The sequence below is a fragment of the Polypterus senegalus genome, chromosome 7, assembly GCF_016835505.1.
Source record: "Polypterus senegalus isolate Bchr_013 chromosome 7, ASM1683550v1, whole genome shotgun sequence".
NCBI classification, from domain to species: domain Eukaryota; kingdom Metazoa; phylum Chordata; class Cladistia; order Polypteriformes; family Polypteridae; genus Polypterus; species Polypterus senegalus.
The window spans coordinates 12,901,929-12,926,734 of NC_053160.1; the positions used below are offsets into that span (position 1 = coordinate 12,901,929).

The following is a 24,806-nucleotide window of genomic DNA, read 5'->3' on the forward strand; positions in this document are numbered from 1 at the left end:
AAGAACGTGACCTGTCACTGAAGAAAGTGCTAAAAGTGCCAGTACAGAGTCTGCCAGGCGAATTAGACGGTGGATCAATACAAAGTGTACTCTCTGATCACCTCTGAGGCAGTCAATTATATTAACACCACTATCTGAAACACACAATTAATCCGCTCTTTCATCAATCGGATCAAAAGACTAAGGAGTAAAGGGTACAAAATGAGGGAGGATTAAATTGTGGTGGCAATCACTACACGGGTCCTCCTAGGAAATGGCATCAGATCAATGTGAAGAAGACAAAAAGGAATTGGGAACTTGAGATGTGATGATTTTTTAATTAGCCATATGACAAATAAAGATCTATCTATCTATCTATCTATCTATCTATCTATCTATCTATCTATCTATCTTATCTATCTATCTATATCTATCTATCTATCTATCTATCTATCTATCTATCTATCTATCTATCTTATAGTGCCTTCCTATCTATCTATCTATCTATCTATCTATCTATCTATCTATCTATCTATCTATCTATCTATCTATCTATCTATCTATCTCAGCGTTTCTCAACCTTTAAGTATTTGCGACCTGAGTTTTCATAACAGTTTTAATCGCGCCCACTAACATTTTTTTTGAAAGGAGCCCACTAATACCAATTTGTTCTTTTTTAATTAATGATATATCATAGATGCATATTTAATTATACCTACTTAACTTTTATTAACATTTATCTAACTTTATATTTGTTTTTCTAGTATCAGAATGTAGTTTAAGCTAATTTGTTTTGGTTTCAATATGTATTGAAGATGTATTTTTCATATTTTTGATTCTTGTTTTCTTTTTTGCACATCTTTGCGACCCCCTTTTTGTTATTTCACGTCCCCCTAGGGGGGCCTGCCCCACAGTTTGAGAACCACTGATCTATCTATCTATCTATGTATCTTAGGCACTATATCAACACCTGACTCGACACAGACAGACACGGGAGGCACACTTATAAAACAAATAAATGTTTTATTTTTCTTCGCCTGTGGGCAATGCCTTCCCCATTCCCACCGGCACAACTAAGTTCCAAAGCACAATAACACAATCACCACATTACTTTTTTTTTTCTCTTTCCTTCTCCACCACTCCTCCTCAACAAGCTTTGTCTCTCTCCACCCGACTCTGACTCCCGGAGTGGTGGCTGCTGGTTCCTTTTATAGCCCACCCAGAAGTGCTCCAGGTGTCTGACGACCCAGCCTCCGGCTGCACTTCCGGGTGTGGCGGAAGAACCACCCACATGGGCTCAGGAGCCACTACTGTGCCTGGTGGTGGCCATGGACCCTAACAGGCTTGAGTTCCAAAATCCCATGCCCATGGCCCTGATGCAACCCAGGGGGGCTGCCATCTAGTGTTCCGGGGGAGGTACTGTCCTGACCAGACTTGCTGCCCCGGTCCATACAATGAAAAGGTGACCCGGCCAGACAAGAACCACAGCCATCCATCTATCTATCTATTTATCTCTCTAACTTCTTTTAAAAATCAGATCCTCACAGACAATTCCATTTCTTGATACTACAGCTGTAAAGTGCAATGCACACCATCTTATTGAGCATGGAAGTTTTATAGAGTGTCAGAGGATCACCCTCCAAGTTCTTCCCAGGTATATAATACCACCCCAGGCAGAGAAAGGACACTGACACTAACTGTCTTGTCTTTTTCTTCCTTCACACTACAAAGAAAGTGCCCAGTGAGGGCAACTGACTCCATCCATTCTGGTCCCTGGGCTATAAAAACATGACCACTCAGAAGGAGGTGTTACTTCTATGCAGAACAACCAGTGCTATGAAGCTTCAAGTCTTTCCAAAGGCAGACCAGAAAGCATAATTGATTGCAGCCACCTCAATTTCATGGCAATAATTTTGTTTTCCTTTAATGTCATTGTGCATTTGGTTTGGACTAAGAAGTAAATGTGCACAGCCAGGTTGGTGCCCCCAAAATTCTCTCTCTTCTGAGCCTGTTATTCCCTTGGGTGACCACAAGAGATAAAGGTGTGGCTTTAAGTGGTGTTGTAGCAGACTGCTGACTTTGGACTGATGTTAGCAACCTTTTAAAAGTCACAGCCATTTATCAGTTGGGTACTGTAACATGAGATGATATCTGCATAGATAGATAGATAGATAGATAGATAGATAGATAGATAGATAGATAGATAGATAGATAGATAGATAGATAGAATTTTATTTGGCTTTTTACAGGTCTTTAAATAAATACATTCATAAATACAGGAGGTAGATATGTAATTATGAGATGGACCTGGCAGTCATAGTGGACTCATCACTTTCAACATCCACACAGTATACAAAAGCCATCAAGAAAGCTATCAGAATGTTAGTTTATACTTCATGGTGTGCTGAGTATAAGTCCTAGGTGGTTATGCTGAGGTTACATCTCTTCTGGAGTACTCTGCACAGTTTTGGTCTCCATAATCCAAAAAAAAAGACAAAGTAGCACTAGAAAAAGGCCAAAGAAGGGCAATATGGCTCATGTAGGGTATGGGTTATGAGGAAAGGCTGTAGGAAATAAAAGCTATTTCCATTTAAGCAAACGCTGATATGATTGGAAGTGTTTCAAATTATGAAAGGTATTAGTTCAGTGGATTGAGGCTGTGACTTTAAAATGAGCAAAGCAAGAACACAGGGACACAGCTGGAAACTTGTTAAGGGAAAATTTCGTTCAAATGTTACGAAGTTGTTCTTCACATAAAGAACTATACACAAATGGAATTAGTTACAAAGTAGTGTGGTGGAAGGTAGAACTTTAGGGTCATTTGGTATTGTTTTGGAGAAATTAAGTGGACAGGATTGGGGAGCTTTATTGGGCTGATTGGTTTGTTCTCTTTTACCATTTTTCTGATGTTCCTATCATCAAACCAGTAGAGCCACTAATATTCTACAGAGCCAGGTGCAGTGGTTTGGATATAGTGTTAAGATGATACCCAGATGCCTCTTGTTGGTTATACTGTACCAGGCACAACTGGACTGAAAGTAGACTCAGCAGCAGACGCTGGGCAGTATCATATCTCCTGGCCAGCCTAAGGGGGATCTTCCAGGAGGATGGACAGTCCTGGCCTGTCTACCTTGGCGTGATGCCATTGTAGTATTCAGCAGGATAATCGCATGTGAAAGTGAGGAACTGCTCTTTCCACAATAATTTTTTTCCTGAAATTGACTTTAATGTACTTTAATTATACCTTCTTGTATCTTCTTGTCAATTTATTCTTAGGCGCATACATTCATTGATCTACTAGAGTGTGGGTGGATGGCAGGTCATTTGGCAGCCTCACACAGTCTTCTGATTATATTGCTTCACAATATGTTTTGCCAATTCTATTCATTTCTAACTATCAAGTGCAATGTGATACTGTCTGTTTTGTCATATATCATAAACAGCGGATAATTTGTTGGCTGATATTCCGGCTGTTAATTCTGAATCTGCAAAAGCAAATATCGTTCATTAAAGAGTTCAGCTTATTGCTAAAATCCACAATTGATTCAAGGGCTGCCTGCAATAAAAATAAAGAAAACCTGTAGACGCTGTCATTCTTCCTCGACTGGGTTGTGATCCACACTGTTAACAGATTATAGAAGTGAAGGGAACCTGTGCCAAGTCGCCAGCACAGATTAGCAGTCGATGCGTCACTTTGCAGCTCTTGCTCTCTCCTGTGAGCGCTTTCACTGCAAGTGAGCAACGACTTGTCAGAAATCGTTACAGCATTTACAAATGCCTGCATGGCTTCCTCCGCCAGGTTTCGTTAAGTCAAAAACTATAAGTTTAATGCTTGAATAGAAAATGTGGAAAAGAAAAAACAAACCTTCCAATACAATCTACAGTACAGTGCCCTCCATCATGTTTGGGACAAAGACCCATTTCTCTCTGACTTCCCTCTCTGCTCCACAGTTTAAAATTACAAATCAAACAATTCAGACATTGGGATCAAAGAGCACATCGCAGATGTTCATTTAAGGGGATTTGGAGACATTTTGGTCACACAACACTTGTTCTACCCGAACCCCCAGTTTAGGGCACAGGGACACAGCCATGGCAGGTCTATTAAAGCCGTTGTCAAATTTAGGACTTTGTCGCATATCCCAGCTTGCAATGACTGCTTGAAGTCTGCAATCCATAGACATCACTAAGGTGCTGAGGACTTTCTCTGGTGATGCTCTGCCAAGCCTCTCATGCAACTCCTGCTTGTTTCAAGGGGGTTTGTCCCCTTAAGGTTATCTCTTCAGCATATGGAAGGCCTGCCCAATGGGACTGAAATCAGGTGACTAGCTTGGCTATTCAACAATCTTCCATTTTTTTAGCTTTGATAAACTCCTGTGTTACCTCAGCAACATGTTTGGCTCATTATCTTGTTGTAGGATGAAGTTCTGCCCAATGAGTTTGGAGGCCTTTACTGGAACTTGAGCAGATCAGATGTTTCTCTACACCTCAGAGTTCATTGTGCCGTCAGCAGATCCATCATCAGTGAAGAGAAGTGTGCCAGGACCTGTGGCAGCCATACATTCTCAAGCCATAACACCCCTGGCACTGCCATGTTTAACAGATGAGGTGGTCTGCTTTGGATCCTGGGCAGTTCCTTGTCATCTCCACACTTTTCTCTTGCCATCACTCTGAGGAGATTCATCCTCATCTCGTCTCTCCACAAGACATTTTCCCAGAATTCTGCAGGCTTTTCGAAGTCCTTTTTCACAAACTGTAATATGGTCATCTTGTTTTATGTGACTAACTTGTGGTTTCCATCTTGCAGTGTGTCCGACCTCTGTGTTTCTGTACATGATGTCTTCTGCTGATAGTCTTCTCTGACACACACACACATCGGCTCTCTGATGTCTGTTTCTGACCTGTCCATAGTGAGGATTGTTCTGTCATCAGCACTGGAGGTCTTCCTTGGCCTTCCAGTCCCTTTGTGATTATTGAGCTTACCAGTGTGTTCTTTCTTCTTCATGATATTCCAGACAGTTGATTTTGATCATCTTAAGGTTTTACTGATGACTCTCGAATGTTTTTATTCTTGTTTTTGTCCTCTTTGACTTTCACTGGCTGTGGTGAGCTGGCGCCTTGCCCAGGGTTTGTTTCCTGCCTTTCGCCCTGTGTTATCTGGGATTGGTTCCAGCAGACCCCCATGACCCTATAGTTAGGGTATAGCGGGTTGGATAATGGATGGATGGATGGACTTTCACTGGCACAGCCCTTTCATGTTGAACACTGGCGATTATCTATCTATCTATCTATCTATCTACAGACTCCAAAGGGTAGAAGCAAACCGAGGTCTCTCATGAAGCCATGAAACGCACCTGAGGAATCACAAACACCTGTGACGCCAATTGTCCCAAACATTATAGTGCCCTGAAATGGGGGGGCTGTGTAGAAAAAGTGTTGTCATTTCTACATGGTGGGACCGAAATGTCTCCAACTCCCCTGAAATGAAAGTCTGCAACGTGCACATTAACAACAAATCTGAATTGTTTAAACTGTGGAGCAGAGGGGCTAATCAAATAAAAATGTGTCTTTGTCCCAAACATTATGGAGGGCCCTGTACCTCATAATAGGTCAGTCGAGCTAAAGCAGTCATTTATATGTTCTTCCTGTGTCTGTGTGTTTTCCTGTAAGTTCTCTCTGACTTTTTTCCCATGTACTAGATAATCAGGTTGTATGTTGTCAGACCCTTTAAACTCTTTGAGGGGTGAATATTTTTGGAGCAATTCTGTTTTCTGAAAAGCACGCAAAGTAAAGGTTTCACATGTAAATCAACATCTATTGCCGTGGCTGCTGTCGACGCCCGTTCAGTGTCTCTGGTGGCTGTGTAGGGACAGCTCGGTGGCTGGTAGGAATGTGTGGAGGGCCGGCTGCCTGGCCTGTCTTCGAGTGGCAGTGCGACACAATCTGGTTTGTACCTCTTGTCATCGTTAAATGGCGCTTCCTCCCAGGCGAACATTACCGTGGATGCATCAGCTATACAAGCGCATTCAGCAACATGATCAGCTGGGGACTGATGAGCTGAAGCCAGTACCTCACTTTCGTTTTCAATCTCCATCTTTAGATCACTTCCATCAACTTTGGATTCCGACAAGTCAAGAGTCTGATTCGGTGATAATACACAAAATGTCGTCCACTGAGTACTTTGGTTTATGCACTCCCTTTGGTCTCTCGCCAGATGTTGATGCCATTTTAGAGGCCGTTTGCTCTTCTGTACTCCCGCATGCGCAGGAAATCGAGGTCAAATCAATGAAGCTAATTTTCCTTCTAGCAAAGAGAGCTGAACTAAAACATAACAGCGAGTTTAGTCGCCGTTTATGGCTGATTACCATCCTCTACCCCTGAATTTCGACAAAAGTCGACATCCACCCTAAAGAGTTAAACTGCCTCTGTGGTTCTTTAAGATACTGGTCTCTGAGATGGACTGGCGTCTCATTCCAGGCTGGTTTCTGTCCTTCTCCATGCCTGTGAATTGCATTAAGCAGCTTTTAGAATGTTATGTAGTTACCTTAGAATATGTTTTAGACCTACGGGGCCTATTAAAAAGTCTTCAATGGAAGTTTTCACATTTTATTGTTATATGGTGGATTTAATTTGGCGTTTTCTGACACTGACCAGCAGAAAAAGACTTCAGTGTCAAAGAGAAAATCAGATCTAAAATAATTGCAAACATAAAACCAAAAAATCATGGATTGTGTAAGTATTCACCCCTTTAAACTGGCACACCATCAGAAGGTGGAAGCCAGAGCAACCATTTGTCAAAAATTTCATGAAACAAGAAAAGAGAAGATGACCCGAACAGCATCAAATAAACACTTCAGAGCTCTGATGTTTCAACTTAACCTCTGGTGGTGAGGATAACATTTGCCTTAATAAAAAAAATGCACGTAACAATGGTCGATGTCTGTTTGATGAAAAACAAAATTTCCAACCACCCGCCATCCCTGACTGTCCATCATCCCACTTTGACAAATGCATCATGTCAGAAGATGGTATAACTATTCAGCTAATTTGCTTAATTTCTTGTGCCTGTAATGTTGTCGTGGCGCAGTGGTAATACTGCTGCCTCGCAGTTAGGAGACCCGGGTTTGCTTCCCAGGTCCTCCCTGCGTGGAGTTTGCATGTTCTGCCCGTGTCTGCGTGGGTTTCCTCCCACAGTCCAAAGACATGCCGGTTAGGTGGATTGGTGATTCTAAATTGGCCCTCGTGTGTGCTTGGTGCGTGAGTGTGTTTGTGTGTGTCCTGTGGTGGGTTGGCACCCTGCCTGGGATTGGTTCCTCCCTTGTGCCCTGTGTTGGCTGGGATTGGCTCCAGCAGACCCCCGTGACCCTGTGTTCGGATTCAGCGGGTTGGAAGATGGATGGATTGATGACATGTTGTCACCGTCATTCTGCATTATTCACAAGTCGTGCCTGCAGTTCAGTTATAGCAGGAGACCTGACATAGCGGCACTTACATTACTTCGTCTTGAAAAGAATTTGATAACATTATCAAATCTATACCGAATAACAGATGAACATTCTGCTGTATTTATTCATTCTATTTTCTTAATTATTTTGTATTTTTTCTCTTTCTTTGTCCTGTAAGGTCACCTTGAGCTACATGATTTGTATGAAAATGTGCTATAGAAATAAATGTTATTGTTGTTGTTGTTTTTGTTGTTATGTTCATTATGTCTTCTCCTCAACTGCTGCTGCTTATTAAAATATACTTCAGACCAGTAACAGTGCACTGCGTGATAACGTGCGGTGAATACACTTGACTGAGAGCGTTCTAGCTATTCTCACATGTCTCTTTGTCGTCGCTCATCTGGCACGTTTGATTGGCGATGTCGATTAGCCTCTTCCTCAGTCTCATTTGCTCTTGCGATTCTCTTTCGCTCAGTGTCGGCCTGCCTTCGTTGTATGGTCTCTTCTTTGCTCTCAGTTGCTCCAGCAATTCATTTTCGCTCTACGTCAGCTGAGTGCACTCCTCATAGTTCACATAATCTTTCTCCATACGTTTATCATTCTTTTGCTCAGAGGTTGATGCGCTTGCTGCTTACCATGCCATTAACAAAATGACATTATACGAGAAATGCTAAATATTCCATATAGATTGATTTCTATACAAATTATGTTGAAGCAAAAATGAAATTAAAAATCTCCATCACTCCAATAATGCATAAAATCTAATATTAACCAGTAACGGCACACTGCACACACGATAACATGCAGTGAATACACTTGACTTGAGCATTCATAGTCTTCCTCCTCTTTCTCTGTACATTTAGCATTCATTTGCTCAGAGGTTGATGCCTTTGCTGCTTCCTGAGCTGTTCTTCTTTTCTCCACCCTAGTGGCCCGCTTCTTCTCTTCTTTCGTCGCCATCTTTTCACGTTAAAATTGATTAAGTCAGTGTTTGTGTTGCAAATGCTTAGTAAGTTTTCTTGCATTTTTCACTTAAGTTGGCATTTAAGTCTTCAATCTGCCTCAAGAATGATTTAAGATATGAAAAGGTAGGGGAAGTGACGGCGAAGGTGGTAGGGATGAGAACGGCGCCCTGCTGCTGCTGCCAAGAGCTGACTCTACAATAAAATAACATAAAAATAAAAAGGAATAATTCCGAAACTCTTCGCTTTTAATATAAAGCTGTAGTGCAGAGTTTCGGCGTAGTACATGTGTACCAAATTATAAGCTATAGGTCATTTGATTTTTGACCTTGACCTTCCTGGGTTGACCTTTAACCTTGGAGGCCAATCATCACCCCAAAAATGGACAGTAGGCGTCACATAGTATATTTGTACCAAATTTCAGGTCAATAGGTCAAACGGTTTGCAAGCTACAGGTGATTTAAAATCCTGGACAGACAAATGGACAGCCACGGTAGCGTATTATATAAGAAGACAGTTACAAGAATGACAAAAATTAAATCATATCTTCCACGGTTTTCTTAACAAATATCTTTGTTGTTCTTTGCTAGTTGTACATAAAGTGCCTATTAAAAAGTCCTAACCCCTTTGGAGGTTTTCACATTTTCTTGTTGCACAACATTGAATCCCAGTGGATTTAATGTGACATTGTTGACACTGATCAACAGAAAAAGACTCTTAAACATCAAATATTAAAATATTAAAATAAATATCACATCTTCTATAATGCTGTGATGACCAGTGTGATTTTGTACAGTGTGGTGTGCTGGGCTGATAGATAGATAGATAGATAGATAGATAGATAGATAGATAGATAGATAGATAGATAGATAGATAGATAGATAGATGTGAAGGGCACTATATGAGAGATAGATAGATAGACAGATGTGAAAGGCACTATATAATAGATAGATAGATAGATAGATGTGAAAGGCACTATATAATAGATAGATAGATAGTGTGGTCCCCGGCCCCGGGACACCTTGGAGGACCAGAGGAGGGCGTGTGCCTCCTCCAGACCGAGGGGGGGCGTCCGTCCTGGTTATGTTGGGGACCGGGTAGGGGCTTGAAAGCCCAGCCCTGTAGGGACCCGTGGCCACCGCCAGGCGGCGCCCCAGTGCCTATTTATCCCGGGAGCCCGGCACTTCCGCCACACCAGGAAGTGCCGGGGGGAAGACGACAGGGGACACCCGGACGGCTTCCGGGTGCGCAGCCGGCACTTCTGCCACACAGGGGTGTGGCCAAGTCTAATTGCCGGGAAGCAGCTGGAGCCCATCCGGGTTCCCATAAGAGGGGCCGCCTCCCTCCAGTCAATGGTGAATGTCGGGAGGTAGTTGGCAGAGCTGGAGAGAGGACTGGAGGTGGCCAGAGGAAAGGCACAAGGACTGTGAGCCCTGGACTTTGGGGGAATCGGTGCAAGAGGCACTGGGGGTGCACGTGAGCAGATTGTAAATATTGTAAATAAACAGTGTGTGGTGATGAACAATATGTTGTCCGTCTGTGTGTGTCCGGGCCAGCTTTCACAATAGATAGATAGATAGATAGATAGATGTGAAAGGCACTATATGATAGATAGATAGATAGATAGATAGATAGATAGATAGATAGATAGATAGATAGATAGATAGATAGATAGATAGATAGATAGATAAAAATACCCACACACTTTGTGCTGAACACACACCAGAATGATTATAAAGAAAGAACATTTAAAAGGAAGACAAGGAAAAGAAAGAAAGGTTCTCACTTGGTTGTCACCGTCACAGTGAGGCAATCCAACAGATGTGTTGCTGCTACTATTAAGGAGCCGCTGTTGTGTTTCTTGACACACTTCTACTGAATGATTTGTTGGCTGAAAGTCCTCAGTGTTGGTGTGTCACAGAGAGGATGTGCAGCATTGTTCACAACGGCACTCAATTTTATTTTTGTTCTCTCTCTTTGCTGTGACCCCTGGTGGGGTCCAAAGTGTGTCTGTTAACTGGGCTTGACTTTTTAATTATTTTTTTGATTTGGTGGCCCTCTCTTGAAGTGATATTACCAGTCCAGCACATCACAATGTAGAAAATCACACTGAACATCACACTGGACATCACAGAGTTGTAGAACATGTGAAGGATGTCAATTTTCACCTTCAAGGAACACAGTCTCCTCAGGAAAAAGAACCTGCTCTGCCCTTTCCTCGATAGTTCATCTGTGTTCTGAGACCAGTCCAGCCTGTCATTGATAAGGATCCCTAAGTACTTGTAGGAGTGCATCTTGACATCCACTCCTTGAATAGTCATCAGACATAGAGGGTCTGTGATGTGGTGAAAGTCAATAAGCAGTTCCTTGGTTTTGCTGATGTTAAGTTGTAGACAATTCTCTTTGCACCAAGAAACAAACCTCCCCCTGACTCCTCTCACCTGTCTCATTCCCCTTATCAATAACACCCCTTAAATACAGAATCATCTGAGAATTGCTGTGAGGGACATGACCTGCTGTTATATTTCTAATTTGAGGTGTACAGAGTGTGGAGATGAGCAGACAGGCATGTTCCTTGTGGTGCTCCAGTGTTGCTCACACAGTCCTTGAGACTCACAAACTAAGCTCTGCCTGACAGATAGTCCATCATCTGGACACCCCAAGCTCATCCACCTGCATATCTCTGAGGGGCTGGATGGTCTTGAAGACCCTGGAGAACTCAATTACCATCATCCTCCCAGGGCTGCCAGCTTTGTCCAGCCTTGCCCAGCAGTGAGTAAAGAAATGATTTTATACAGTATTATGGTCTGGTCCTACTAGTGAGTCCAACACAATGGGGTTGAGTTTAAAGAGTTGACCTTTGAACCCTACCAATGCTTTATTGTTCTTTTCTGGAGGCCTCCCCTTTGCTGCCAAGTCCATATGGTGAAAAGCAAACTGGCAGAATTCTGACTGAAACATAATATGACACTAAAAAACAACACCTTATGATCGATTGGATTTGACACAAGACATATTCTAATGTGAATTTCATCTTCATAAAGAATATTTGAAATAACAGTCACACTTACATGCCTTAACCAAAGGTTGGTCTCCATTATCTGATTTACTTCGTCCTGAAAAAAACAAACACATTCATATAACGTAAAAAGGTGAAATATACTCTGGTCAATTTACAACACTCATGGCAATAAGATGTGTAACTTAAACTTTCTCTTACCACTTTCACCAGCTGGGAAATGGATACTTCAAACTCAACCGTTACGGGATCAGAAACATTCTCTACCGGTCTGATAAACTGATTGTAGCGGCGAAACAGTTTCCTAAACAAACGGTCTTCACCTTTGGATCCCAGGCCACCTGTTTACCCAAAAAAGAAGCAAAAAATCAAGTTAATTGAAATGATAAAGCACAGTTTTGAACTGTCAGTGTTCTCAAACAACAGCATTTATTTCTAGAGTGCGCTTTCATACAACTGATGAAGCTCAAAGTGCTTGACAAGATGAAGAAAAAATAATATAAAAATAAGATTAGATAATGCTAAGTAACAAAGGATAAAGTAAAGTCCGATGGCCAAGAGAAGAGAAAAAACAAAAACTCCAGAGGGCTAGAGAAAGAAAGAAAAACAAAATCTGCAGGGGTTCCAAGGCCTTGAGACCACCCAGCACCTACTGGGCATTCTACCTCACATAAATGACCTCAATCAGTCCTCATGGCTTTCAGGCTTCACTTGGAAGAATTAGATGATGACGGTCATGTGGACCTCTGGCCTTCAATCCATCAACGTAAGGACAGTACGGTGCCCTGATCAGGTGGTGGTGGCTCAGATCACCCCCACAGAAAACCAGAAAAAGAACAGCAGAGCAAGAAGGGGTTAGTATGGATGGCGGAGCCATGATAAAAATGATAATTAACTCTTTGAGGGCTGAATATTTTTTCCAAAAATCATTCTATGGTTTCACATAGAAATCATAATAAAATGTCTGTTGCTGCATGCATGCTGTGGCTGCCAGTTTGCCAAGAATGTGTGGCAGGCAAGCCTGCCAGGCTGTGTTCACATGGCTGCACGGGGCAGCAGCAGTGGTCACGGTCATAGTGGATTGCAATCTGGTTTCTACCTCTTATCATTGTTAAGTGGCATTCCTCCCTGGTGAAAAGTGCCATAGGCTGTGTCAGCTACATGAACTTGTTCAGCACCACGATTAGCTAAGGACCAATCTGCAAAACTTCATATTCGTCTTTGATCACTTGTATCAAAATTAGAGTCCGACAAGTCTTAGTCCAATTCAGAGAGAACAGGCAAAACATCATCCACAGAGTATTTTGCTTTACGCGTTCACTTTGATCTCTCGCCAGATGTCAGTGCCATTTTTGCCATTGTCTGCCCCTTGCTACCCACGGGAGTGCAGGAAAACTCGTTCAAAACCAATGAAGCTAACTTTCCTTCTACCAAAGAGAGTTTAGCTAAAATGTAACGGTTGGTTTTGTCACAGTTTACAGCTGATTACCGATTATCATCAACTCCTCCTTTTGACAAACGTCAACATCAGCCCTGAAAGAGTTAATTGTATGTACAGAATATGAGGGTTACACTAAAATAAAGCTATGAGAAAGCCATGTTACAATAATGAGTTTTGAGCAGTTTTTTAAAGTGCTCCACCTGGTGGATTTCTATCGGTCAGCTTTTCCAGATTTGAGGCCGCCTCACCACTTCTTGTAAGTTTAGCTCTTGGAATGATAAGCAGACACTCATCTGAAGATCTAAGGTTACGATTTGGAGTGTAAGGTGACAGGCATTCTGAGATATAAGATGGAAGGAGAATATTTAAGGCTTTGTAAAACATAAGCAGTATTTTAAAGTCACTTTTTAATGGCACAGGTAACCAGTATAGTGAGATGTGCCCGGATTTTCTTTTCCTAGTTAAGATTCTGGAAGCTGCATTCTGCACTCGTTGTCTTTTTTTTTGGGTGGTCCTAAGAGGAGTGCACCTTTTCCTTGTTTGGAATGGCATGATTTACCTAAGTGGGGGTCTGCACATTGTATGTTGGGTTTTAATCCTTAAACTGCCACATATTTGGCCGTTAATGTATCCCTGGATGCCAAATACTTTTTTGCTGCACTTTTTAAGTAAACGTCACAATTCACAAAGAAAATGTGAAATTTTAATGGAATACATTTTTTTCAATGCAAAGAGCATTACAATACTGCAACACTGATCATTTTACACACTGCTAATGAACTGTAAAAACTATTAAAAAAACTACTGCAACAATCAATTATTATATGTTCAAGGTGCAACTGACGCCATTGATAAAATTCAGTAAATCACCGAGCCGACTGCGCTTGAACTGGCTGCACGTGAGCACACAGAGGTAAGCGCTGATGCTTGCAGGCTCATCTTGTGCAGCGGCTGAATCCCAGGGACAATGATGCTGCAGTTCTGCTGGGGCCAGAAGTGGTCATGAGCTGGCTGCTCAACGAATGTGCAGCATGGACTGATCAGCAATGGCAAGCTGGGAAATTGCACTGGGAAGTGACTATAGCCGGTTGTGGCGTTCAATGAATGTACGTCGCCAAATGTATGTCGCTGAATATACTCGGCTCCGGTGTGCTTCCAAATTGCACTGGAAACCGACTTTAGCCATATGCGGCATTCAACAAATTGAATTTCCCCTTGGGATTAATAAAGTATCTATCTATCTATCTATCTATCTATCTATCTATCTATCTATCTATCTATCTATCTATCTATCTACTTTGCCGAATATACTCAGCTCCAGCGTGCTGGCAAATTGCATTGGGAACCAACTATAGCCAGTTCCGGCGGTTTAAAGGTTAATGTGAAAAGGTAGGGTGTATCATCATAAGGACAAAACTGAGTCATATTTAAAATAATATTTTAGAATACCCGGTATTACACACTTTCTTAAAGTGATGAGACTTTAATGAGAGAAACGTTGTGTTTGGCTGCATTCATCCTTCCTTCAGTTCTCACCAGTCTCCCTGACCCTGCTGCTGAGAAGCATCCTAATAGCATAACGCTGTCACCTCCATGCTTCACATTTTGGATGGTATTAGACAGGTGATAAGCAGGTGCTTGGAGTTCCGCACAAAGAGTTCAATTTTTGTTTCATCAGATTGGAGAATGTTTTCCTTAGGCTCTCAGAGTTCTTTAAATGTCATTTAGAAAACCCAAAGCCTGCTGTCATATGCTCCTAATTGATTGAGTGCTGCAGAGTCGGTCGTCCTTTCCCCCTTCACAGGCAAGGAAAGACACCCAATGAGAAAGCCTAACCCCGCCTCAAGGCCAAGAGATGGCTCCGCCCATTCTGATATCGGCCCTTTAAAGCCAACCCACTCCTGGTCACTCCTCACATGTTCCACTGTCACCTGACCAGGACAGCTCTCCTAGCATGTTCTCACCTCCATAGAAAAGAGTACAGAAAGCTATTTTTTACTTTTTTCTTTAAAGTTGTTTCGACTGTCTTTCCAGTTCCTGTTCTTTCAGGGCTGGTACCCTAACCTTTCTTGGTTGTTCCCCACATTCTGCTTTCCCAGCCACACTTACAGGCCACAAAATAAATGTTGAGTTTTAATGTGAAAAGGTAGGGTGTATCATCATAAATACAAAATTGAGTCATATTTAAAATAAAATTTTAGAATACCTGGTATTGCACACTTTGTTAAAGTGCTGAGGCCTTACTGAGAGAGAGACGTGTTTGGCTGCATTCATCCTTCCCTTAGTTCTCACCAGTCTCCCTGACCGTGCTGCTGAGAAGCATCCCAATAGCATAACACTGCCACCTCTGTGCTTCGCGTTGGGGATGGTATTAGACAAGTGATAAGCAGGTGCTTGGAGTTCTGCACAAAGAGTTCAGATTTTGTTTCATCAGACTGGAGAATGTTTTTTCCTCAGGCTGTCAGGGTTTTTTAAATGTCATTTAGCTAAGTTGAAGCCTGCTGTCATATGCTCCTAATTGATTGAGTGCTGCTGAGTCGGTCGTCCTATCCTCCTTCACAGGCAAGGAAAGATGAAAAAGCCTAATCCTGCCTCCAGGCCAAGAGATGGCTCTGCCCCTTCTGATATCAGCCAGTTTTTGTCATATTCTAGTGATTGATTGAGTGCTGTTGAGTTGGCCGTCCTTCTGACAGGTTCTCCCATCTCAGCTGAGGACTTTTATATTAGAGTGACCATCGAGTTCTGATACACCTCCCTGACCAAGGCCCTTATTGCCCAATTACATGGCTTGGCCAGACGACCAGCTCTAGGAAGAGACCTGGCAGTTCCAAACGTTTTCCATTTCATGGTTATTGAGGTCATTGTGCTCCTGTGAACACTCAAAGCTTTAGAAAAGGCTTTATTCCATTGAACTGATCTATTGCTTAACACATTTCGACTATGGATGTCTTCAGAGAGTTTCTTGGACCTCATGGCTTGGTTTTAGTCCCGATAAACAGTGTGAATTACAGGATTTTAAATATACAAGTGTGTACCTTTCCACACAATATACAATCAATTCACTTTGCCGCAGGGAGACTCCAATCAAGTTCTGGGTACATCTAAAGGAAATTTAAAGTATACCTGAGCACAAATTGCAGTGCAGCAGCAAAGGGTCTGAATATTTATATGAATGGGAGATTTCAGTTTTTTATGTTAATAAATTTGGAAACATTTGAAAAAATATGTTTTCACTTTGTCATTGTGGGTTATTGAGTGTCAATTGATACAAAAAATGACAAATATATCAATTTAAAATCTACAACACAATTAAATGTTCAGAAGGTTTCAGAGGTCTGTAAATTTTCTGAATCTATCAATCTATTATATAGGGCCTTTCATATCTATCTATCTATCTATTATATAGTGCCTTTCATATCTATCTATCTATCTATCTATCTATCTATCTATCTATCTATCTATCTATCTATCTATTATATAGTGCCTTTCATATCTATCTATCTATCTATCTATCTATCTATCTATCTATCTATCTATCTATCTATCTATCTATCTATCTATCTATCTATCTATATATCTATCATATAGTGCCTTTCATATCTATCTATCTATCTATTATATAGTGCCTTTCATATCTATCTATCTATCTATCTATCTATCTATCTATCTATCTATCTATCTATCTATCTATCTATCATATAGTGCCTTTCAAATCTGTCTATTGATTCTGAACCCAGTTGACTCAAGTTTATGGCTATGGAGAGCCCAAGCTATAAAACAGCATAGTTTTGTCATATGTTTAGTATTTTTTTTTTTGTAATATCTACCAAAATACCAAGAAAAAAGAAAATAAAAACAATTTAAAGAAAATGCTGTGGTTGCCATATCATTGGCTGAATTGCTGAAGCCAAGCCAGATGGCAGGGATTAGTACTGCAACATTTAGTTGGAAACTTCCCCCAAGGAAAATGCAGAAATTCCAATAAGACGTCTGTTTGAAAGACTGTCGTCCAGCTGCTAGCTAAAATGGAAGAAATTCACTGAACTATCGTAACCGTTTGATTAAATATAAAAAAGCTTCCCAAAGTAAATATATGCAGCTTATCTGGACTCTGCATTTATTAATGCATAATCTTCACAGAAATATTTTAAATTTCTATTTAAGCAGTTAACTGCTTAAAATTTTGCATTTCAAAAGGGATTAGAAGTAAGTTTAAATATTGTGAATTTCCAAAGGTCAAGGAAGGCTAAATATAACTGAAATAAGCAGGAATGGGCAAAATGTCTCCACCATGAGTAGACACAGACATAATTTCAAACTCCAAAATGAAGCACCTTATAAATTTAATAGCTTAGTGTTTAATAGCTAATATTCGGGCTGTATCCTATTTTATTTGTAATATTATATGTTGTCTTTTGCATTGTGACTTTACACATGTTATTTTTTTGTTCTTCTGAAAGAGGTCAGGGTCAGAGCCCTTGAAGGTTTTCACATTTTATTGTTCTTCAACAATGAATCCCAATGGTTTTAATTTGGCTTTTTGATAGTGATTAGAAGAAAAAAAATGTCTTTAATTTCAAAGTGAACACAGATCTCTGAAAAGTGGTCTAAATTAATGACAGATATAAAACACAGAATCATTTTTTTTTTTTTTTTTTTTTTTTTATTTATTTATTTATTAATTTTATTACAATCAATACATAGCAATCAAGTTTTTACAAAAAAAAAGAATTATGCTAAGAACAGATCGATCCCCACCCTTGAGAGAGAGAGCAAGCCAAACGGTGTAAAATTTAAGGCTTTTAAAAATACCTAAATCAACAAATTCTCTGTGCTTTATAAAATCATTTCAAAATATTACTGATTAGATCCTGCCATGTTTTGAAAAAAGTCTGCACAGATCCTCTAACTGAGTATTTGATTTTTCCAATTTTAAATAATATAACACATCAGTTTCCCACTGACTTAAAAGAGGAGAGTTTGGGTTCTTCCAGTTTATCAGAATAAGTCTGCGTGCCAACAGTGTAGTGAATGCAATCACAGTTTGTTTGTCTTTCTCCACTTTAAGACCCTCTGGAAGAACCCCAAACACAGCTGTTAATGGGTTAGGAGGGATTGTGAGTCCAAGACTGTCTGAGAGGTAATTAAAAATTTTTGTCCAGAATAATGTTAATTTGGAGCAGGCCCAGAACATGTGACCTAGTGAGGCTGGGGCTTGGTTGCAACGTTCGCAGGTTGGATCATGCCCTGGAAACATTTTGAGAGTTTTAGTCGAGACAGATGTGCTCGATATATAATTTTGAGTTGTATAATTGTATGCTTTGCATATGGAGCTTGAGTGAATTCTCTGCATTGCTACTTTCCACTCCTTTTCTGATATATTAATTGAGAGGTCATTTTCCCAGTGTCCTCTTGGATCTTTGAAAGGAAGGGATTGTAAAAGGATTTTATATATTGTAGAGATGGAGTCTAACTCCTTGAAATTGAGCAATAATTTTTCCAGCGTGGATGAGGGTGCAAGATGAGGAAAATCTGGAAGGTTCTGTTTAACAAAGTTCCTGATTTGAAGATAGTGAAAGAAATTTGTAGCTGGAATGTTAAATTTGGAATGTAATTGTTCATAGGATGCAAAGACGTTGTCTATATAAAGATCTCTAAGCAAGTTAATTCCAAATTTTTCCAGATATTAAAACTGCATATGTTTGTGAGGGTTGAAAGAGGTGGTTCTTTTGCAGGGTGCCACAGAAAGAAGCTTCTCCGTCTTAAAATGCTTTCTACATTGGTTCCAGATTCTAAGTGAGTGGAGCACAATTGGGTTATTAGTGTATTGCCGATAACGTGTGTTTATTGGAGCACAAAGCAAGGAATACAAAGAAGTACTGCAGGATTTTACTTCTATTGCGGTCCATGCCTGTGTATGTTCTTCTATTTGTGTCCAGGTTCTTATCGACTGTATATTTGCCCCAGTAATAAAACTGGAAGTTAGGTAGAGCCATGCCGCTTCTGCCTTTTGTCTTTGTAGGGTCGCTCTTTTGATGCGTGGATGTTTAGAATTCCAAATAAATGAGGTTATTGTTGAATCTAATTGCTTAAAGAACGATTTATTAATGTATATTGGTATGTTTTGAAATAAAAAGGAGCTTAGGAAGAATATTCATCTTAACAGTGTTAATTCTTCCAGCTAGTGTGAGATGAAGGGTTGACCATCTATGCAAGTCTTGTTTAATTTTTTCCATACAGACGATAAATTTTGTTGATAAAGAGCTTTATGTTTACTTGTGATGTTTACCCCGAGGTATTTAAACTGTTCTGCAATGATAAAAGGAAGGGTGTCTAATCTAATATTATATGCTTGAATTCACCGGAAAGAGTACACTTTTATTCAGATTAATTCTGAGACCAGAGAGCTTTTGAAATTCTGTGAGTGCTGCTAAGACTGCAGGCACAGAATTTTCTGGGTCCGATATATACAGTACCATGTCATCTGCATATAATGAGATTTTCTGTTCCAGTCCTTCTCTGCTAATCCCCTTTATCTGATCAGTATTTCGACAATGTATTGCCAGTGGTTCAATGGCAATTGCAAACAGCAGTGGTGACAAAGGGCATCCTTGTCTTGTGCCACGCTCTAGTTTAAAGTAGTCTGAGCAAATGTTATTGATGCAAACTGAAGCTTCTGGGTTAGTATACAGTAATTTAATCCATGCACAAATGTTCGGGCCAAACCCAAACTTCTCCAAAATAGTAAAAGGTATTTCCATTCAATCATGTCGAATGCTTTTTCTGCATCCAATGATAATAATATTTCTGGGGTGTTTGATTTAGTTGGTGAGTATATTACATTAAACAGGCGTCAAGATTTGAAGATAAGTGTCGGCCCCTAATAAATCCAGTTTGGTCTTGTGATATTATTGAGGGAGCACTTTCTCCATCCTTCTAGCTATGATTTTAGAGAGTATTTTAACGTCGTTATTCAGAAGTGAAATTGGTCTGTATGATGCACATTGTAATAAGTCCTTATTTTGTTTTGGAAAGACAGTGATTAGTGCTTGGCGAAAGGTTTGTGGAAGAGATTGGTTATCTCTGGCTTCTGTAAATGTTGCTAATAGGACGGGAGCTAGCTGAGCGGAGAATTTCTTGTAAAACTCTGCAGGGTAGCCATCAGGGCCTGCTGCTTTTCCACCTTGGAGTGACTTTATAGCATCCAGTAATTCTGATAATGACAGAGGTTTATCGAGCTCCTCCACACTAATAGCGTCAATTTGTGGTATCTGTAATTTATCCAGAAATGCATTAGATTGTATATTGTCTTCTTTAAACTCAGTAGTATATAGGGATTTATAGTAGTCTCTAAAAGTGTACATTATATTTTTGTGTTCGATGATTTTATCTCCATTCGTGTTAGTAATTACCGAGATTGCTATGCATTCTTGCTTGTGAATTTGTTGCGCTAAAAGCTTATTAGCTTTTTCCCATGTTCATAATAATGATGTCTGGATTTGTAAATTAGTTGTTCGGTTTCTTTAGTTGTCAAGAGGTTTAATTCTGAATGTAGAGCCTGCCTCCTCTTATGTAGAGTCTCGCTTGGTAGTCTGGCATGTTCTTCATCTATTTTAGTAATTTCGCTTTTTATCTCTGCTACTTTCTTCGCTTCGGATTTATTTCTGTGGGAAAGATATGAGATAATCTGTCCTCTTAAGAAGGCCTTAAGAGTTTCCCAGAGTGTTCCTGCAGAGATCTCAGGGGATGTATTTGTCTCTAGAAAGAATTCAATTTGTTTGGATATAAATTCAGTACAATTCTCGTCAGCTAATAGAAGCGGATTGAGACGCCATCTGGGGGTGAGTGTATGGGGCTTAGTAATTTCAGCTCCAAGATCATCGGAGCATGGTCTGAAATAACAATAGCATCGTATTTACAAGATTTAATCTTAGGCAAGAAGTTATTATCTATAAAGAAGTAATCAATCCTTGAGTAGCAATGATGTACTGGTGAGTAGAAAGAATATGTTCTTGAATTTGGGTTTAAAAACCTCCAGGGATCTGATAAGTTGTGATCAGTTATAAACTTTGTAATTATCTTTGCGGTGTTAGTTGCCGTTCCCCCTGTGGAGGAAGTCTTATCTAAAAGTGGATTTAGAACACAATTAAAGTCCCCAGCCATTATAAGTTTATGAGTGTTCAGATTGGGAATGGATGCAAATAAATTTTGTATAAATTCCTTATCATCAACATTAGGTGCATAAACATTTATCAAAATCATTTTACAGTTAGATAAGTCTCCCATGACCATCACATATCTCCCTTCAGGATCCAATACTACATCTGATGCTACAAATGGTACTGTTCTATGTATGAGAATTCCCACCCCTCTAGTTTTCTTTGTAAAACTAGAATGGAACATTTGGCCAGTCCAGTCTTTTGCAGCCGGAACTGATCCTTACTTAGTAAGTGGGTTTCCTGTAAAAATACTATTTTAGCATTTAGACCTGTTAGGTGAGAAAGTACTTTCTTTCTCTTTAATTCGTGATTCAGGCCTTTAACATTCCAGCTTACGGTTAACTGTCCCATCATGGAGACACTGATTCTGAGTTTTTGGTGTCATATTATAGTCTTAACTGGAAGTGAAATAGTTTAGGTCTTAATTTCCTATTCCCCCAAGAGTTGTTGCCATGCAGCTTATTATTACGTTGATAGTTATAATTATAAAGATTGAGATGATAGATTAGATATAGATCAAGCCTGCTCTCTTTCTCTTCCCCTTAACCCCCACCCTCCCTTTTGCCTCCCCAGGTGAGGCTAAAACCCACTTCATGCAGTCCCAGTCCTCTGACATACCCAGAGACAGAGCACGCCCAAAGCACATCAAGCCCCCATGCAGTGGCGCTTTAAGGTTAAAAGATAGAGATATCTGTTACCAATATAGTCTTTAAAAGAGGAAAAAGAAAGAAAAGAATTTTGCACTTAATATATATATATATATATATATACATATACACATATATATATATATACATACATACATACATATAATCTTCATCAATTTTAGTGCATTAAGATGATATCCCCAGATAATAAACCCAGGTGATGGTGTTAAAGATGTGTCCAAAACAAGCATAACAAGTCTTAATGCAGTAATAGCAATAACAGCAAACCAAGGGTATGATATTGAACAGTCTCATTTAGGGTACACATGAAATAATTAGAAAAGAAAAAAAAAAGAGGAGGAAAACGTAATTAAGCACAATAAAACACAAACATTTAGCGCCCTAGTAATACTAAGTAATGATAAGTAATAAGTAAGTAATAATAATATAAGAATATGAGAATATATGCTGATAAAAAACCCGTATTTTAAAAACAAATAGATCAGACAGTAGATTATTAATCCTAGCTTTATCATTTACCGCCATGACTCACAATTATGTATCAGAATAGTCCCGGGATCAGCTTTCTTAACTCATTTTCTGCCTCCTCCTTGCTAGCGAAAACATAGAAATGCCCCTGCCATTCCACTTTCAGTTTTGCCGGATACAGGAGGCCGTATTTGACATTGGCTTGCCGTAGCCGCTGTTTAATATTATAGAAGGCGGCGCGTTTGATAGCTGTTGCTGGAGAGAAGTCAGGGAAGACGCAATGTGGCAATCTTCATATATAATATCTTCCTTTTTTCCTGAGGAGTTCCATCACCTCTAACTTAAATGATAATCGCTCAAAACGGACTATAAAAGATCTTGGTCGGGTCTGACGGTGTTTGATCCGCGTACGCGGTAAGCCGCTGCTATCTCAGATTCTGCTTTAAAGTCGCCCCCGATTATTTTAGAAAAAAGTTCAGTTGCGAATTTCACCGGGTTTAAACTTTCTCGATTCTCACACATGAACACAGAATCATTTATCACATAAGTGGTCTAAATTAATGACAAATATAAAACACTGATAAAGCACTAATGCACTCTGCACTTTGTAAGTATATACTGTATATACACATAGACATAAACACATATACATATACAGTATACTCACACACACATATTTATATATACATACATACATATACTGTATATATGTATATACACACACACACATACACACACATATATATATATATATATATATATATATATATATATATATATATATATATATATATATATATATATATATATATTATATAATGTATAAACGTCTACACGTGGAAGTGTATGTGTCTGTCTCTCCAGTCCGGAAGTGTGAGGCTACAGTATGAAGCTGAAAGAAATTGACTGTTTTACCAAAGTGAAAGAGAAAGCAAAACTTGCTTAGGCGCCAATACACAAGCGAGGCAAGCACGTTGGTAAAACGAAACCTCCCTGAGGGCCCTGGCTGTCTACCACAATACATATATATTGTAACACTAGATGGCACTATACCAGTGCTTAACCTGACACACAGACACTGACAATATGTTAAAAGCACTAAGAAGTTATTTTTATTTCTTCTTTTTGTGCAGTGCTCCTCAAGCATCATCACCACCAATAAACAGGCAAATAATTACACTAGTAATCACAATTCTCTCCTCTACACCTCCCAGCAAGCTCTGTCCTCTACCCACCAACTCCGGCTCACTTGCTGGGTCTCCAACAGTCCTTTAAATAGTCCTTGACCCAGAAGTGCTTCTGTCCTTACGAACACATGACTGCCTAGCACTTCTGGGTCTAATGAAGAACTGCCTTTTTTCTTCATCCCAGAAGTACTTTAGGGCTTCCATCCTCGTGACTGCCTTGTACTTCCAGGCTATAGGGAAAGGATGAGTCCCCAGGTCCTTCGACAGCTCCCCCTGGCGGCACCCATGGAACCCAACAGGGCTGAGAAACCAAATTCCAAGTCCCAGGATGCACTGTGGGAACCTGGGGCATCACTACACTCCAGCAGATCTACCATCTAGCATTTTGGGGGAGGCAGTGTTGGCAAGTAGCTGCATTCCCCCATACTTCCATTCCAGAGGCATCCCGGCCCAGGTTGAGCTGCCGACCGTCCATCACAATATACATTTACATGCTCTGTCTTGTGTGTGTGTGTTTTTATCTCAGGTGTGTGATTAACTGCTGTGTGTATGCTGATTATGTAACTTATAATTGAAGAATCACCTAAACTGAAGTCAGATTCCTTGTTTGCATGCATTCTTGGCCAATAAATCGGATTCTGATTCAGATTCTGTGGGAGTCAGGTGTGGAAATCATGACTCCGGTGCTAAAAATGGAAAAGGTTAATCTCGAACGTGAAGGCAGGATCACACGCTCTCATCCCTGGCTCCGATGTCACTTCACACAAGAATGCAAGTATGTCTGTTATTTAGTCCTCAAAAACGCGCGTGCCACAGAGCCTCTATATCACACACACACACACGTCATCTGTTTACCATTCCTTGTTGTTTTTTGTTTTAAGTTGTTTATCTTTACATCACATCAAGTGATTCAGTTTACTTGTTGTTGTGTCTTTATAGTTCTGTGCCCTTGATGGTAGGCTCTAACGTGATTATTTCTGGATGTATTCAATGACTGATGACAGACCTCATTTTGATGCTGGTGGAGCCTGTACAGCGCACATGTAATGATGCTCAGAAGCCAAAGTAGACCTGAAAGCTCCATAATGACAAGGGCAAAATCCTGGAAGCTATCTGCATCATTCTGTTGCTAACAATGTTGACCTTCTTCAGATCTCAAGCTTAATCAGAAAAGATTTTTTTTTTTTGAGAAGCCGCTGGGGTCTCCAGATAATTCTCTTCTTCATCTGCTCAGGGCTGTTAACACTTGGAGCACTGATTTCATGCGCTTTTGCCCACATCATTCCATAACATTTTTTTTGCTTCAGCATTTCTTCATCTTGCGTTCCTTTAAGAATGCACGTATGGGACTTAAAAAAAATTGAAAAGACCAGGAAGGTGGAAGTCACCAAACTCCAGTCGCCAATGTCAGGCTTTTC

The 24,806-nt window shown here is 40.1% G+C and overlaps 1 protein-coding gene across 1 annotated transcript in view; it reads right to left on the reverse strand.

The window, feature by feature from the left end:
• Positions 1-24,806, reverse strand: part of chrna6 (cholinergic receptor, nicotinic, alpha 6) — an 86,270-nt gene that overhangs the window by 15,449 nt on the left and 46,015 nt on the right. The window contains exons 2-3 of the mRNA XM_039758231.1: positions 11,607-11,746; positions 11,458-11,502 (exon numbers count right to left, since the gene is read on the reverse strand). Coding sequence (XP_039614165.1) covers positions 11,458-11,502; positions 11,607-11,746 — 185 coding nt within the window. The remainder of the gene's footprint in view (positions 1-11,457; positions 11,503-11,606; positions 11,747-24,806) is intronic.